At 40.8% G+C, this 16,860-nt stretch overlaps 1 protein-coding gene across 1 annotated transcript; it reads right to left on the reverse strand.

Moving 5' to 3' along the window:
• Positions 1-1,238: 1,238 nt before the first annotated feature.
• Positions 1,239-15,703, reverse strand: LOC126203729 (fatty acid-binding protein-like). Its single transcript, XM_049938100.1, has 3 exons — positions 15,385-15,703; positions 8,504-8,778; positions 1,239-1,542 (listed from the first exon to the last, which is right to left on the reverse strand). Exons 1-3 carry the CDS (start codon positions 15,461-15,463, stop codon positions 1,492-1,494), a joined length of 405 nt encoding a protein of 134 aa, XP_049794057.1. The 5' UTR covers positions 15,464-15,703; the 3' UTR covers positions 1,239-1,491.
• Positions 15,704-16,860: the final 1,157 nt, after the last annotated feature.

Genomic DNA, 16,860 nt, shown 5'->3' on the forward strand with positions numbered 1-16,860 from the left:
GAGAATCACTGTTCAGATTATACCTGGACTCGTCCATGAACATAACCTGGGGCCACTGTTCCAATGACCATGTACTGTGTTCTTGACACCAGGCTTTACGGGCTCTCCTGTGAACAAGGATCAGTGGAATCACCTTGCAAGTCTCCGGGTGAATAAACCATGTCTGTTCAGTCGTCTGTAGACTGTGTGTCTGGAGTCAACTGTTCCAGTGGCTGCGGTAAGGCCCCGAAAAAGTCGAACTGCAGTACTCCGTGGCTGTCTGTGGGCACTGATGGTGAGATATCGGTCTTCTTGTGGTGTACACTGTGGACATCCCATATTGTAGCACCTGCACACGTTTCCTGTCTGCTGGAATCATTGCTATAACCTTGAGATCACACTTTGTGGCACACGGAGGGCCCGTTCTACGATCTGCTGTGTTTGACCAGCCTCCAGTCGCCCTTGTATTCTACCCCTCATAACGTCATCAATATGTGTTCTTTGAGCCATTTTCGACACACAGTCACCATTATCACGTCTGAGAACGTCTGCACACTTACCTGCTGCACAGTACTCTGACATGTACCAACACACCTTTGCATATGTGGACTGCTGCCAGTGTCACCGTGCGACGACTGCAGGTCAAATGCACCCCATGGTCATACCCCGAGGTGATTTAAACCCGCAAACCGCCCACCAGAGCGTTGTTTCACCATGTATCAGCATTATCCTTAATTTATGAGCATGAGTGTAGTTTCGTGCTGCCTTCTCATGCCCTAGTCTATGAAATCACATTTCCAGCTGTCTGCCACCTGCCCCCTCTACCTGCATCCCTAGCTAGCCCACAGATGGCTCCCCACTCTTCCACGAGCCGCTAGACGCTTTCCCCCAACACTGACCCTGCCTCACGCCTCTCTCCATCCCTCACTCCACCCCACCCCTCAACCATCATCTCACTGCAGGAAAGAGCTGGCAGCTGACTGAGCACAACGTCGGGAGACAGGCGTGTGCATGTGTGTGTGTGTGTGTGTGTGTGTGTGTGTGTGTGTACATGTGTTTTGTTTTCTTTCCTTTTTTAAAAAAAGAAGGAAGTTCATTCAGAAAGTTAGAAAAGCTCTGTACCATTTGTTAGTGTACTTATCGATGACGCCGTGCTTCTGCTTCTCGGTGAATTGTCTCCTTTTTTCCTAAATAATTCGTAATTCTGAACGAGAACTTTCCATACACTAAAATAAATAAATGTAATACCATTACACGCACATAAATATATATTTAATTTAAATCTGAAATAGCATTTGGTTCACATCTTTTCACATTTCGAATGGGTAAAACTTGAAGCAATGACACTTAAATGACATATACTTAATACGTATATAACAAAACGACTAGGTGCCAGATGCCATGCAGCCAGTTTCTAGTGTGTCTTAGAAGACTCTGTTCATCTCTGAACAGCAGAAGGCAGCATTCAAGGAGTACAAATTTGGGGCTTCTCAGGAGATGAGTCCTCGTCCCTTATACTGATTTGTAGACTTTGGTGCAGATGATGTCATCTACTTGCATTGTCTGGAAAAAAAGAAAATATTTGTCATACTGATTTCAAGAATACTGTGTCATTATATACATATTTCGAAGCTACAGTGCCCCTTGTTTAATTTTTTGAGTAGTCAGAAAGTATAAAAACTATATGAATTATTTACTTGAGAAATGATGATTTTCTATTTATTTTCATGAAACGAATGCTTAAAATACTTTTTTTTAAAAAAAAGGGCCCTTGTTCGCCGACTTAAAAAAATAATAATGATTGTGAAAATTAAAACACCTAACGCATTATGTCGTTGTTTCGTCTTCAGCTCAAAGACTGGTTTCATACAACTCCCCACACTTGCCTATCCTGAGAAAGTCTCTTCATTTCTGCACATTACTTTATTCATCTTACTGATTGTTTATCTCTGTGGTTGTTGATTATATTGTTCGAAGAATTACAGCAACCAACCACTTTTTATGTAATTTTATTTACACCAATAAGAGTTCAGGCTTTCGTACATCTTCAGTTAGCGTATTACATGTTTAAATTTTCAATTAGCACATCGTTAAAAACATCGATTGCAGTTTGGGTGGTAGAGTTGTCCAGTGGAAAACAAAATTTTGTTGCTCGAACAGTCCACGGGTGTATTGGCGATCCATAGTGTTCAACGGGCACAATATTTCGGCGATCAGACATGTCGCCATCATCAGGTGCGCTGACGAAATGAGCTCCTGAGGGCAGGCAGCCGTCTTAAATCCCCTCCCCCTGCGAGGCGTCCGTCAGCGCACCTGACGATTGCGACACTTCTGATCACCGAAATATTGTGCCCGTAGGACACTATGGACCGGCAGTACATCGTGTGCCGGCCGCGGTGGTCTCGCGGTTCTAGGCGCGCAGTCCGGAACCGTGCGACTGCTACGGTCGCAGGTTCGAATCCTGCCTCGGGCATGGATGTGTGTGATGTCTTTAGGTTAGTTAGGTTTAAGTAGTTCTCAGTTCTAGGGGACTGATGACCGCAGCAGTTGAGTCCCATAGTGCTCAGAGCCATTTGAACCATTTTTGAAGTACATCGTGGACTGTTCGAGCAAGAAATACGCAGGGAGAAATTGAAAATGGTTCAAATGGCTCTGAACACTATGGGACTCAACTTCTGAGGTCATCAGTCCCCTAGAACTCAGAACTACTTAAACCTAACTAACATAAGGACGACACACACTTACATACCGGAGGCAAGATTCGAACCTGCGACCGTAGCGGTCGCGCGGTTCCAGACTGAAGCGCGAAGCGCTCTTCGAGTTGTATATTTACAAAATATTACTTGTCAGCGTGTGGGGAGCAGTTGGATATGACTTCAGGTCGTAGCTGATAGTCACTGAGGGAACCCTGACGGCACAGTGCTATGTCACGGGCATTCTGCATCCTGATGTGACAGTGCTGTAGCGCCAGTATTTGACAGCACACCCTTCATCCACAGACGACACGCAGCTCTATGAACTGCCTCCAGGATGTTCATATACTCCTGATGCGAGCAAGTTCCCTAGATCAGCCACTGACAATACAAGCGTGGGACCAGATCGGAAGTCAACTCCATCGCAGCGCCAGTATCCAGCATATCAAGGACCAGTAACAATAATTGTAGGCCACTGTGCCACAGGAGACCGTACAAAGGCTTTATAACATCCTTCCCAACCGATTCAGAGCATTCACCCAGGCCAGTGGGGGCCCAACATCGTACTGTTAAGTGAGCAACTATTGCCAAGTTCGTTGTGTATTTGACTCGCTTTAGTATTCACTGAAGCAACATCACGTAACCTCTCAATCTGTGAGGTGCCATTTCGTTTCGTCCTTCCCATCTGGGCTTCTCTCTTCTTTTTGTCAGCCAATGTATACGAGGTGTGGCTGTAAAATAATGTGACAGATGCTGTCACAGAGTAAGTACGCATGTGCCAAAGATGAATGACCAATACCTGTGAAGAGTGCAGCCTTTTCAGTCACATGTGGCACCTCTGATAGCCATAGACAAATCGGTGTAGCCATGACCTTGATTTACATAAGAGCTGTTATTTTGTTTTGCGGGAAAAATATAAGTGTAATAAAATTGTTTCACATGAAACCTGGAAAAACTGCTACTGAAACATGTGTTTCAATAAAAGAAATTTGTAGCGAAGACTGTTCATCACGTACGTGAGTTTTTGAGTAGTTAAAGTGTTTCCGAGATGGCTGAGAAGACATTGAACATAACTCAAGCTTGGGACGCCCTTCAGTATCAAAATATGGAAATATTGAAAAACTAGGTACTCTCATTCGATTTGACCTCAGATGAGTATTCGATCGATTGCTGAAGCTGTAGGAATTGAAAATAACTGTGTAAAGTAAACTTCGCATAACCGATTTGTAAGTGTCAAACAAATAACACACCATACATTGAATTCTTGAAACAACGCCGGTTAACTCGATATGTCACACGAAATAATACGCAGATTCAATAAACAAGCTGCCATTTTGTGAATAGAACCCACTGTCTCTCACACTAATAATTGCGAGCAAGTAATTTCGCAGACCTGAGCTACGAGACGCAGTTCTGAGGGAAGGAGAATTTTACGATGACAAGGCCATCCCGCGCGGCTGAAATCTCACGGCAGGACACCTATCAGACAAAATGAGACACCAGAGCCACTGTGTAGCCCATTGGCAACAGCTGACCCTTGTCCCTTCTTTTAACGACGATCCTTTGGGAAACCTTTCTACAGGAACACGGCTGGAGATGGAAGGTAAAGGTCCGGAGAAACCAAACTCAAAACTTTGGTGACTCACTGTAGTCACCTGTGTTAAGTCCGACCCCGGTAGCTGAGTGGTCAGCATGACAGAATATCAATCCTAAGGGCCTGGGTTCGATTCCCGGCTGGGTCGGAGGTTCTCTCCGCTCAGGGACTAGGTGTTGTGTTGTTCTCATTATCATTTCATCCCCACCGACGCGCAAATTACCGAAGTGGCGCACGGTTTACCCGACGGGAGGCTCTAGTCACACGACATTTTTCACCTGTGTTAAAACTCGCATGAAAGAAAAAACTGTTTATCTCAGTGCTATGTAGCAGAAATTAAACCCTACCTCGCCGAAAAACGGCGCCTGTGATACGCTACATACAATATGAACGCTCTGACTGGCCCGAAGGAAAACGCGTGGCCACCATCTTTGATACAGGCAAATTGCAGACAGAGTAATTCGCTTCTTCTCTTGCAGAACATCGTCGAGTGTTTGAGCAAGGCGACTCGCACTACGCTGAGAGGATTGCGAGAGTCATTATGTGAACACTTGTTCACAAGTTGGTCTTGTAAGGAGTTAAACTGCAGAGTCTCCTAGTATGGAAATCGCACCGAACACTGACAGTTAACGCCTGTGAGCGATTTGAGGGCAACAACGTACTCGGTATTCCAGCCAATTAGCATGTTCCATGCCAATTACCTTAGCTAGGGGGTAACTAGAATTCTTGGATTCATCGAAGACATAAGAAATGTATTCAACAGGTGTTTAACAGTCGAGAGAACAGACGTGCTCACTCTATGGCAGCAACTGATATTTGATATTCAATTGACACTCAGAACTGTGATCGTCTCTGTATTTTATAATATTTGTAGACCTGTAGTTAAACATATTCGTAATTGTCGGGCTTAATTGAAGCAGAAACGTGATATATCGATATAACGAAAAGGGTTACTCAGCCACTGTAGAGTGCTTTATACCATGGATTTCTTGAACTGTTTTAACTGTGTACTTCTTTTTGATTGCTCTTTACCAACACCTCATTCAATTTTGGTTATTTTCATTATGCATTTTAGCGTAATTGATATCTCTGGCCCCAATTTTATTTAATTTACTTGTATTTTTATCGACCCCGAGATAGAGTCATCAACCATCTTACCACTAAAGAACCTTATAACAGTCAGAAATTTCGCTTCACAGTTGTGAACACCTAGTATCAACATTTTACTATCCAGTAAGTAATTTTGCTAACACTGCTTACTTAGAAGAAAAACAACCTTAACAATGATTTTCATTTTTTGTGAAATATAGATACGCCTGAACCCACACACTAATTTCTGTTAGCGATAACGTTTCCTTTACAGGGAGTGTAGTTGAACCGACTTTGAGATCATTGTCTGATTACATCGCTGTCTGAACTCTGCATGGGTGAGATGGTATCTTCCTACCTTGCAGGCCGTAGGTTCAACACCAAATCCCTAAAACACACAGATCGTCCTTACGCAGCTGTGGTAGAAAGATAGATCAGAACCAGTCTCATACATATTAGAAGTTTAATATGAGAGAAGTGTGTGTAAAAGTGGTGCCAAAAATTCTCACGATCGAACAAAAAGAAGTTCGTGAAAATGAAAATGTTTGTACTCACACTTTTAATAACATTGAAAACTTGTGACAGATCTTATGATATAGAAACTAAGCTCTAGTCCATGCATTGGAAGGGCCTCTCTTCACCTAGAGCGATAAAACGTGCTTGAGCAACTCAAAATTCAAAGCGATGAAGACTGTTTTTTTTTTTTCGATATTGATGGAACTGTGTGTCTTCACAGGATTCATTATGGTCAAAATATTTTTTTCAAAATTACTGCCTTGACGGTCTTGCTCAACTCCGTGAGAAAATAAAAAAAAGACCTGAACTGTGGAAGAGCGACTCATGGGTTGTGTAGAGGGACAACGCACTGGTTCATACCGTGTTGTCTGGTTAGAGGTTTGTAGCGAAGTACGGTATCACAGTCTTAGACCAGCAACTTTATTCATCTTGCCTAGCACCATATGACTTTTGCCTATTCCCCTAGGCCAAATTGGCGTTAAAGGGAACAAGATTTCAGTCTGTAGAAGCAGTGAAAGAAAAAGCGGGACGTGTAATCAGGAAGCATGCAGAGGAAAGCTTCCAGCACTGTTTCCATCAATGGAGAATCCGGTTGGAAAGGGAGTGTATTGAGGGTTAGAATAACTAAATAGGTATGTTTTTGAAATAAAATGTGTTACAGCAGTAGTCCCCTTATTATATAGCCACACATCGTATAGCGACGATCCAAAACTTAAAAATCCAATGACACCATAACAGTTTCTTACCATTAGAACGAGGCCTGTAGCGAAACCTTCGTACGTACTTTCAGTTTTCTTTCTAGGCAGTACATCTACCAGCAACATACATTAAATGTATATCGGCACTTCCAGCAGTGATCCATATTCGATAACCAGTCTTGAACCGTAAACTGTGGCCAACTCCACCATCGACACACAAAACTTAAAAATCCAATTACACCATAACAGTTTCTTCCCACTAGAACGAGGCCTGTAGCGAAACCTTCGTACGTACTTTCAGTTTTCTTTATCTGTGGAGGGTCAGGAGCAGAATCAGTGCACCATGTGTCACTGCTCAGTTATTAAGGTAGGCAATGGCTGGAGCGTGTGCTTACTGGAGACTGTGAAAAAGTAGGTTGTTTCAACACTGTCCCACGGGGCATAGGTGCTGCGCCCTTCAGCACACTCGCGGGCAGGCACAGCCCCATTCCACATGCATGCACGAACAGCTTGGCCAACCCTGCCGGCCGTGAGTCAGAGCAGAACGCTCGCGGTCACATACGTTACAGCTTGGCCGCCTGACTGCCCGCTTCTCACAAGGGAACCTCCCCATCGCACCCCCCTCAGATTTAGTTATAAGTTGGCACAGTGGATACGCCTTGAAAAACTGAACACAGATCAATCGAGAAAACAGGAAGAAGTTGTGTGGAACTATGAAAAATAAGCAAAATATACAAACTGAGTAGTCTATGTGCAAGATAGGCAACATCAAGAAGAGTGTGAGATCAGGAGCGCCGTGGTCCCGTGGTTAGCGTGAGCAGCTGTGGAACGAGAGGTCCTCCCTCGAGTGAATAAAGTCCTCCCTCGAGTGAATAGTTTAATTTCTTTATTGTCGCAATTATGATCTGTCCGTTCGTTCATTGACGTCTCTGTTCACTGTAATAAGTTTAGTGTCTGTGTTTTGCGACCGCATCGCAAAACCGTGCGATTAGTAGACGAAAGGACGTGCCTCTCCAATGGGAACCGAAAACATTTGATCGCAAGGTCATAGGTCAACCGATTCCTCCACAGGAAAACACATCTGATATATTCTATACGACACTGGTGACGGCATGTGCGTCACATGACAGGAATATGTTGTCGACCCACCTAACTTGTACACTTGGCGAATGGGTAAAAAGATTCTTCTACCTTGCCCGATTTAGGTTTTCTTGTGGATGTGATAATCACTCCCAAAAAAGTGATGAAAACATAAGAGTTTGTCACATAAGCTGCAACAAATGAACGCAACAGTTCCAAAGTCGCACAGTTTTCCCTGTGCTCTCTCAAAACATGTTTTTAACGTTTTCAAATTTTTCCGTGTGTAGACCGTCAAATCTTGCATATGCCCAAGGAAATCTGAACATGTCCTGGAATTTTTGAGAGCGAAGTTGATTGTGTGTGTGTTCCTGAACTTTGATAATTGTCTGAAAATAAAAAATTAAAATTTTCACTCGAGGGAAGACTTGAACCAAAGACCTCTCGTTGCGCAGCTGCTCACTCTAACCACAGGACCACGGCTACTGAGATTTTACTCTCCTTAATGTTGCCTATCTTGAGCATGGACTACTCAGTTCGTATATTTTGCTAATTTTTTTCATAGTTCCACACAACTTCTCCCTGTTTTCTCGATTGATCTGTGTTCAGTTTTTCAAGGCCTATCCACTGTGCCAACTTATAACTAAATCTGAGGGGGGTGCGATGGGGAGGTTCCCTTGTCAGCCGTTTGCCTACCCCTGCCCACTGCAGCCTGCAAGTGCCCATCGGTCTGCGGACGGGTGCTCGAGCTGGAACAGCATACCACAAAGTATTCTCCGTGATTGTCTGCCCAGATTACATTACACTTTCAGCTTCTTATTATCAGTATAATACGGCGTCGTATGGAATGTACTCACTATGGTGACTCGCTCTGGAGTGAAGCGCCTGGTGATGGTGGTGTCCCGGTCACCGCGCTGCAGATGGAACAGCGTGCTGTCGTCCTGAAGTTGGATGACTGACTTCACCTGGACGCCGTCGTGGCGCTCCTCTGAAAACTCCTCACCCAACTTGAACTTGAGGACACTCGTCTTGAAGGGAGACACAGAAGTGAATGTGTACGTTTCGCCGTCCCGTGACAACTCCACCACAGGGGTCGCCACCTGTACCATCTTCCGGACTAGGTAACTCGCACCTGTAGCAACACATTTCTCCAAAATATTTCCTATAAACAGCGCTACACAAAGGTTTTTTATTTAAAGACAGGCATCAGGGAAAGCACAAAAATATTCTGTGATGTGTACTTTTCAAGAACAACCAGTTTCAGTCAGGCCACCTTCTTCAACCCACCTATTTATTAATAAAAAGTTATTAGAAATATTATAAGCCAAAATAGTTAGAGCATCAAATACATAATTACTGTTAGCTGCAGCAAATAAAAGAAATAATTAAAAATATAATATTCATAAAGACATTAAATTTCATAGTATACATGTGTCTACACAGTGCAGATACGTAAATATCTAACGTGAGTGCCTGTTTCTTATACATGTATGCATTACCTTACCCATTTTTCTGTCAATCACTAAGTGCATTGCACTGTTAAACATGACTCTGTTAAAACAAGTATGATTTCCATTGTAGCCTCATTAAGACCATATTGTTTTATATATGACTTTTTTTCTTTTTTCACGAAAGAGTAAAATATCAAAATGATTTTAACAAAGCTGTCAGTATGTGGTACGTTTGTAACAAAACATCTGTTTATAGAATGTTTGCTGCACAGATTGATGACAATTTTTATAATCATGTAAAATTAACAAAGTTGTATCTTGTAATACCGCATAAGATGAAATATTTTGTAGACAAAATTTACATTCATTGTGTCCAATCATATAATGTGTGTATGCTTTGATGTACTATTTGGCACCAGATGGTTATACTAGCCAAATCTCTACTTGGTATGTACATTTTAATGATTGACCCTCCTTGTGACTTCCTCTGTTTTCCAAATTTCGTTCATTGTTCACAACCAAGGAAATACATATTGTAAGCTATATATCTCTGATGGTGTTACTATCGACTATCTAAACATCTTTGCACATCCTACCCAGTGACAAAAATCATTGCTGTGACTTGAAAACAAGTGTTAGCTAATTACGTTGTCAGTGTATGATGTGACTTTGTCAGACAGTATGCTAAACACTGCAACAGACTGTCGATTTGTGTACCTAGTGACTGGTGGAAAAGTGTATAAAGAAAAAGGGTGCAACAATAAGTGACAGGTATTCTTGTTACATGAATACAATGTGTATACATTTGTACACAATACATTTTAATGCATTTCTGTACAAAATAGTTCTAAATATTTCACATACGTAGATACTGCACCTGATAATAATCTGACGATATTTTGACCTGTAACATTTCTTACACATTTTCATTAGTATGTAGGTGAGTTGAAGATGTTGGTTTGACTGAGGATGTTTGTCCATGAAGAAACACATTTTTACACAGATTCTGGTGGCTCCTATCCTGTCATTCCTTAAATATATTTATCCATTCAGTACAACCCTTGATACTCATGTAGAAGGTTCATGTCAAAAGAAAAAGACTGGAGTTCAGTGCCCTGTTGACACAAAATTCATTAGGAACATGGTACTAATTTGGATTTGATAAGGACGAGGGAAAGAACAAACTGTGACCTTCTGGAAGGAACCATCCTGGCCTTTTCCTAATGCTAACTGAAACGGATAGGGCTGTAGCTCAGCTTCATGGAGATAAATATAGCTGTTAGTTCGATTTACGTTAGTAGCTTTTACTTAAATTTGGATTTACTTTTACTTAAATGATATCGTTATTAACAAACAGAAACGTTAATTAACAAGTACTGAAAAGCAGCAACTCTTTTATTTTGGATTACTGGTCATACAAAAACAAATTAAAATATGATAGAGACATGTGGAATGCCTTGTCGTTAAATGAAAGAAGGTAAAGTACGTCATTAATACTGCTCATTCTGTAGTTACAAAAAGAAATCAAATTTTCTATATGATGTCACACATTTTATCTTAATTTTTAGTTTATTGTGACTACTGGCATTTTCGCGTAATTAATAATTAAAAATAAAAGAGTGTTCTTCTTATTAAAAATTATGCTTCTATATTTGTTAGTGAATATTTATATATGTAAATAAATATGGGATTTAAATAAAGATAAACAAGTTACTATTAGCAATATTGGACCCAGTTAACGATTTTTTGTGGCTCCACCTTCAAATCCTGTAAGTATAAAGAAAATCTAAGAGGGCCACACTGGAAAGTAACCTTGTTAGTGGGAAAGCTTAAAGAAAATCTATCACCAATAAGATAATTAACAACAGAATATTATATATCGTGAACCCAAAGAAGGTATGCCCATTTATATGCCATCTGTCCAAAAAGTTCCTGGAGTATAGGGGACATCAGCGCAGTTGCAATGACTGATTGTAATTTTATAAATTCCGCTTTGTTAAGTTTCTCTGTGGGATGTGAGATGTCAAGTATCAGTTTCTCTTTTAAGTTGTTGTTGGTGACAAAGGTGATCCTGATGTCTGTTTTTTTAAACAGTTTGGCTATTTTGTCTGATATGACACCTAAACATGGTAACGATATGTACTTGGATTTTAGAAAGTTCTGTGTGGAAGCTGTGTCACATTGTTTGTTGTTATTTTTAGTTGTGCGTTGTGATAGAGTGTCTATTTCATGTTCGTGATAGACATTATCAAGTTACTGCTATGTTAGTGACAATTTGTGAACAGTGACCAAGAGAACCACGGATATGGAGACGCCGCAACACATCACAACGCGACTGCCACGTCAAAAGTACTAAGTGAGTAACCATTACAAAACATTTTCGTGCAAACATCAGTCCAGCTTCCAAAGTGACATCGCCTCTTACTGAGTTTCTCTTCTTCCACAGGATGAGCACAGCATTTACGAAAAGACTATGTAACATCAGTATGACCTTATTGTAAAGTTGTTTTTGTAATGCCATTTAGCCTGAAGATGAGGTTTAACCCTCGAAACATGACGCTAAATAAATAAGTAATACAATGTTTGACAAAGTTTGTGACTGGTAGTGGTAATTTAAAAACCTTTACATATTTCTTGAGACAGTCACGGTCGAAAAATAGTCAGGAAGGAGCCTTACCCACGAAACGCAAGACTCTGGGATCTAAGCTTAGCGAAACATCTACACATAGTTTTAATTTACCGTAAATGATCAAAACAGCTTTATGTCGGCCCTGCTGGGCTGTAGTTAGGAACACGCGACAGTTTACAACACGACGCTATTCGAGGGCTTACACACGGATCTTCGTGTGGCTCAGTGGATTGCATTACATTTTTGTTTGCGGTTGCAGCCAGGTGTCTATTTTGAGTTTTATTTCAGCACAAAGTATAATTAGTAGTTGTTAAAGTGATACAACACTGATCACACAAATGTTAAACAATAATAAATCCACTTACAAAATGTTCCAGTAGAAAGAAACCTGAGGGTCATCATAAATATACATGGTCATCTTTAGATATCAGAGAAACACGAACCAATAACACAAAAAGTTCCAAGATTCTACAGATGAGGAGATAGAGTGCCTTTTAAGTGAAAGAGCATTCATCACTAGCTTCCACTGTTAATCAAAGATACAGAGAGCAAATATATAATTGTTCAGATCTTTAAAATCATTTTGTTTACGAATATTATTATTGGAAAAAAAACAAAAATATGAAAAATAAAACAGTTATAAACTTAATTTCAACATATTTATCTGCCATGCTTCAGTTTAATGATTTGGAAATTGTTTTGTGATTTAGGTCGCTCAAAAACAGATAGATGCAAAAGTTACGGTGTATCGCGTAGCTTTTTTAAGAAGCGCCTAACGAAGTTCATTGCCGCTGTCTCAACTTTGTCATTGTGTGTGTGTATTGTTCATGTCTTCTGTTATGATTAAATATCTCAAGTTCTTAGTAATGGTTCTGTCTGTGGCCATAGTTTAGTGCGTGAATTATTATTGGGTTGTTAACTGTGTTGTCAAAAACATGTTCTGTGTCGTAAATGCTACTATCTGATTGTGAGTAACCTAACCCATGAAACAATTCCCAAAATGCCAAAGTTAAAGATAACAAATAAATAAGATGAAATTAGGTTTGTAAGTTTTTCATTTTTCGTATTTTTATTATTTCCAATAATAATATTCTTAAGAAAATAGTTTGTAAAGAATTATAAAATAATATATTTGTTATCTGGGTTTTTGATTCGCGATGCAAGGAAGAAATGAATTCTCTTTGACTTACAAGGTAGTGTATCTCAATGTCTGTACAATCTCCGAGCTGATTATGTTATTGGTTCGTGGTTATGTGACATCTAAAGATCAAAATGTATATTTATGACGAACCTCAATGTTATTTCTGCTAGAAGACGTTATAAGTAGCCTCATTATTGTTTAAAATTTGTTATACTAGTGTTTTATTACGTTAACAACTGCTGATTACACCTTATTTGTAGCGCAATGAAACTCAAAACAGGCAATTGACTCCATCTAGCAAAGGAAAATGTAATGTAATCCACTAACCACCAGAAGACGAGACTTGAAGCCCTCGAAAGGCGTCATGGGATAAAATAAAAAGTGGCACAAATAATTATTTTAATTTAGTATTTATCATCAACGAGGACACACTATGGCAAGAGTACAACTGCTTTTAAAATGGTATACGGAGAATAACGTGTTAATGTCTCAAAAATGAATTTCTGTTAAACAGCTTGACACTCGGTTTCCAGAAACATAATTTTGTTTATGGCACGTCTTCGTCATTTCGCTATTCTCTTACTCCTTCTCTTCCACTCAGAAAAGTAGTTCATCCAATACACACACACAAATATGGAACAAAATCACTTGAAGGTGGCTAGATTACAGACCAGTACTAAATGCTTCAGGGAAGACAATTCCTTCAGATTACAAGTTTTACGTCTGAAATAATCGTGTGACACCTACTGCACCTTACTGATTTCGGCTTTAACTGAATAGCACAGAGCATTATCCAGAGGCTGTTTCGGATTAGCTGAACAGCTAATCAAAAGATACAGACAATATCTGACACTATCACAATTGTTTCCCTCGTAATGTCATTCATGTGCAGCGGATGTCAGCAGTGTTTTGTTTCCCGTGGGCCACCGTGTCAAAACTTGAGTATCGTGTGAGACTCATGCATTTTCAGTGTAATATTTTAAAGGTTTTTCAGTAAGAAAAAGTTAAAAGGCAACACCTTTTCCGTTTTAACAGTAACGTAACTAGACATACTGCTGGTGAGATTCTGGGAGATAAAAATAAAGACCCTTTTATACCTGAGCTGTATTGGAATCTGAAACAGGATTGAGAAAGGGCAGTACTGATAAAAGCAATAGATGTCACATCTATGTATGCACGAGAGACTCCCGATTCAAGTTTATTTTTATTCTTCGAAATAATGATGTTGCCGCCTTGAGCTGCTGACAAAATTCTTTATTTACACAATCAGTTTGGGCAGAGTGACGGCCACAGGTTCTGAGATAAAAGTATTCACTGCATCATGTTCGCTGAAATATAAAATTAATAACGTCGGATGATAAACCATGAATTAGACATTATTGTCGTATTGTAATACAAATTATATCGTCGTCTATAAAAACTGCGCACTCTTCCATGTTATAACTGCAGTCGCCATTAACGCTGTAACAATCATCATTTGATGTGGTATGAATCTATTTACAGCGTTGACGCCAATTGCTCTTGTAACATGAATGAATGTACTGCCTAGCAAAGTTTTATAGACTGATGATGTAATTTATGTTACAATACGATAATGGTGTCTAATTCATGCTCTTATCGTCTGCGGTTAATTATTTTACTGTACAATTCCTCGCAAATGATGCTGTGAATAGTTTTATGCGAGAATCTGATGATGGTCAGTGACCGAAACTCATTATGTAAATAAAGAATTTTAGCGGCAACTTAAGGCGGTAACACGACATTTTTCAAATATTTATGAGCTATCGGGCACGCCCTACTGAAAATTTATTTTTAACTATCCCAAATGAAAGCAAGATGTCGGCGGACGTTAAGGAAGGTGGTGATGAACGCATTCATTACTTAGCATTTGCACGGATAAAGACATTTACTTCGGTAAAGATATTCACAAACGTGTTTTCAATCCACCTACATAACCTACTATAAGTTTTCTTATGTCTTCACCACATTTTTATTTTTCCAATAACCTTGCGAGTTTCGACTTTACGTCACTTTCAGAGGCTCACTGGATTTGTACAGACGTGGAATTGCGGCGTCCCGGAAACAAGCCTTCAATCTATAACAGCCGAGACATATCATTGCCCGACAACGAGCTTGGCGGGCAAGAAACACTATTTTCGCAACGCCGTTTCTCCACGCTTGTACGAATGGAGTGAGCCTTTGAAAATGATGTGAAGTCGAAACGCGTAAGATTGTTGGATAAGTAAAAGTGTGGTCAAAACATAAGAAAAGTTATCAGAAGTGCATCCAAATGGCCGCATCATCTCACAGCATTTTCGTGTAAATTGCAACCGTCTACATCACTTATTGTATTCCAGACTTTTGATTGCACAAGACTTTTAACTGCAGATACGGTCTTCCGAAAAAATGATTGCTATGCTAAAGGTGTTTCCATAGCGGACGTAATCACGTGGTCGCTGTGATTTTCAGCGCTGTTATACAGTGTCTACAGCTGCGCTACAGGTACGTCAGACTCACCGAAAGCCTTGAGGAATTCATCGAAGTTTTCGGTCTTCTCGAGTTTGTATTTGCGACCCAGACACTGCTCCAGGGGCATGGCGGTGGGGCGCTGGACTGAACAAAGACGCACAAAGGACACACGCAAAAGCTCCACTCCCGACTGCCGGCCACCTTAAATTAGTCGTTTGAGAGGAGGCGGCGGTTTAAGCACTCCATCAAGCAGACACGAGTGCGCAGCTGGCCGGAGATCTCTGCGTAACGCCAGCTTCAGATTTTCCCCCGTTTATCAGCACGCAGGCCCACATCAATTGTCCTTTGCGGCCTACTCATCCTTTGCCCGAAGCGTGAGAAACAATGTCGTAATTGTGTTACGGGGTAAACCACATGAAAGAGGCTGATAACGTATCTTCTGAAGCTAAAGATAGCGGCTGTTGAGTGCATTTGTGAGCTGCCACAAACACTTACCTAGAGGCGAAGTGGGCCTCACATTCCGCAACACTGTTCAACAGCCAGCGTCGTACAGGGTCTAACAAACAGGATGTAAAAAAAAGTGGCAAACTTCCAACCAACATTCCTCGCACATAGAAGATTAAAATGTATTGTATAGACATGGGTCTGGAAAAGCTTTATCTGCAAGTTAGAGCTTATTTTCAGCTTCTCTTGACAATCACTTAGCTCATGGAAAGCACACAGAAGCACAACATACCACTATTGAATGAAACGTTGGGTTACATGAAATTTTCAAAATATCCTTTTGCTTACGTTTGGTTAGAATACTCAGTGCGGTGTAATTCTTTGGTTCACCGACGGTGTTCTTATTCGAATGGAACGAAGGTGATGTTGAAATGTGGCTCACTTCACTGCTTGTACTGACATGCGACTAACCTCATTCCTCTGGTAGCACCAAGCACGTAGCATCGACTGTTCAGTGTTCATAACTGACTTGTTTTTCGGTACATTGTAATGGAACTAAGATGCGATGTCGGCATATGGCCATTTGCTGTACTGTTTGGTAGATGGCAACGTTTGTCTCGGGAGACATTTCCAGAACAATGGCCCTCCGACAAGAGGACATTTGAGGCAACTGATTGTTGTCTCTGTGAGAAAGGGAACGTTTAAGCCCACTACTGGCGACTGGGGGGACGCCTAGGAAAAGAACTCCTCAAGTAGAGGATGATCTTTTTCGTGCAGTTTGACGACAACCATAGTATCAGCATAAGACAATTAGCTGCAAGTGATGTTAACTGCACGAGTGTCTGGAGAGTGCTACATGAGAATCTCGTCTACCCGTACCACATACAGCTTGTACAGATACTACCAGCAGCTGATTTTCCTGCAAGGGGTACACTTCTGCAAATGTTTCATTCAACAATGTGTCGACCCTTATTTTAGAGAATGGGCTGCTCGCGGATAAGGCTTCGTTTCACGTGATCAGATATCGCCACTTTTAGGTTATCGAGAATCCTCACGAAATTATGCAGTCACGCCAGCGAC

Source organism: Schistocerca nitens, chromosome 9 (assembly GCF_023898315.1).
Source record: "Schistocerca nitens isolate TAMUIC-IGC-003100 chromosome 9, iqSchNite1.1, whole genome shotgun sequence".
Taxonomy (NCBI): Eukaryota; Metazoa; Arthropoda; class Insecta; order Orthoptera; family Acrididae; genus Schistocerca; species Schistocerca nitens.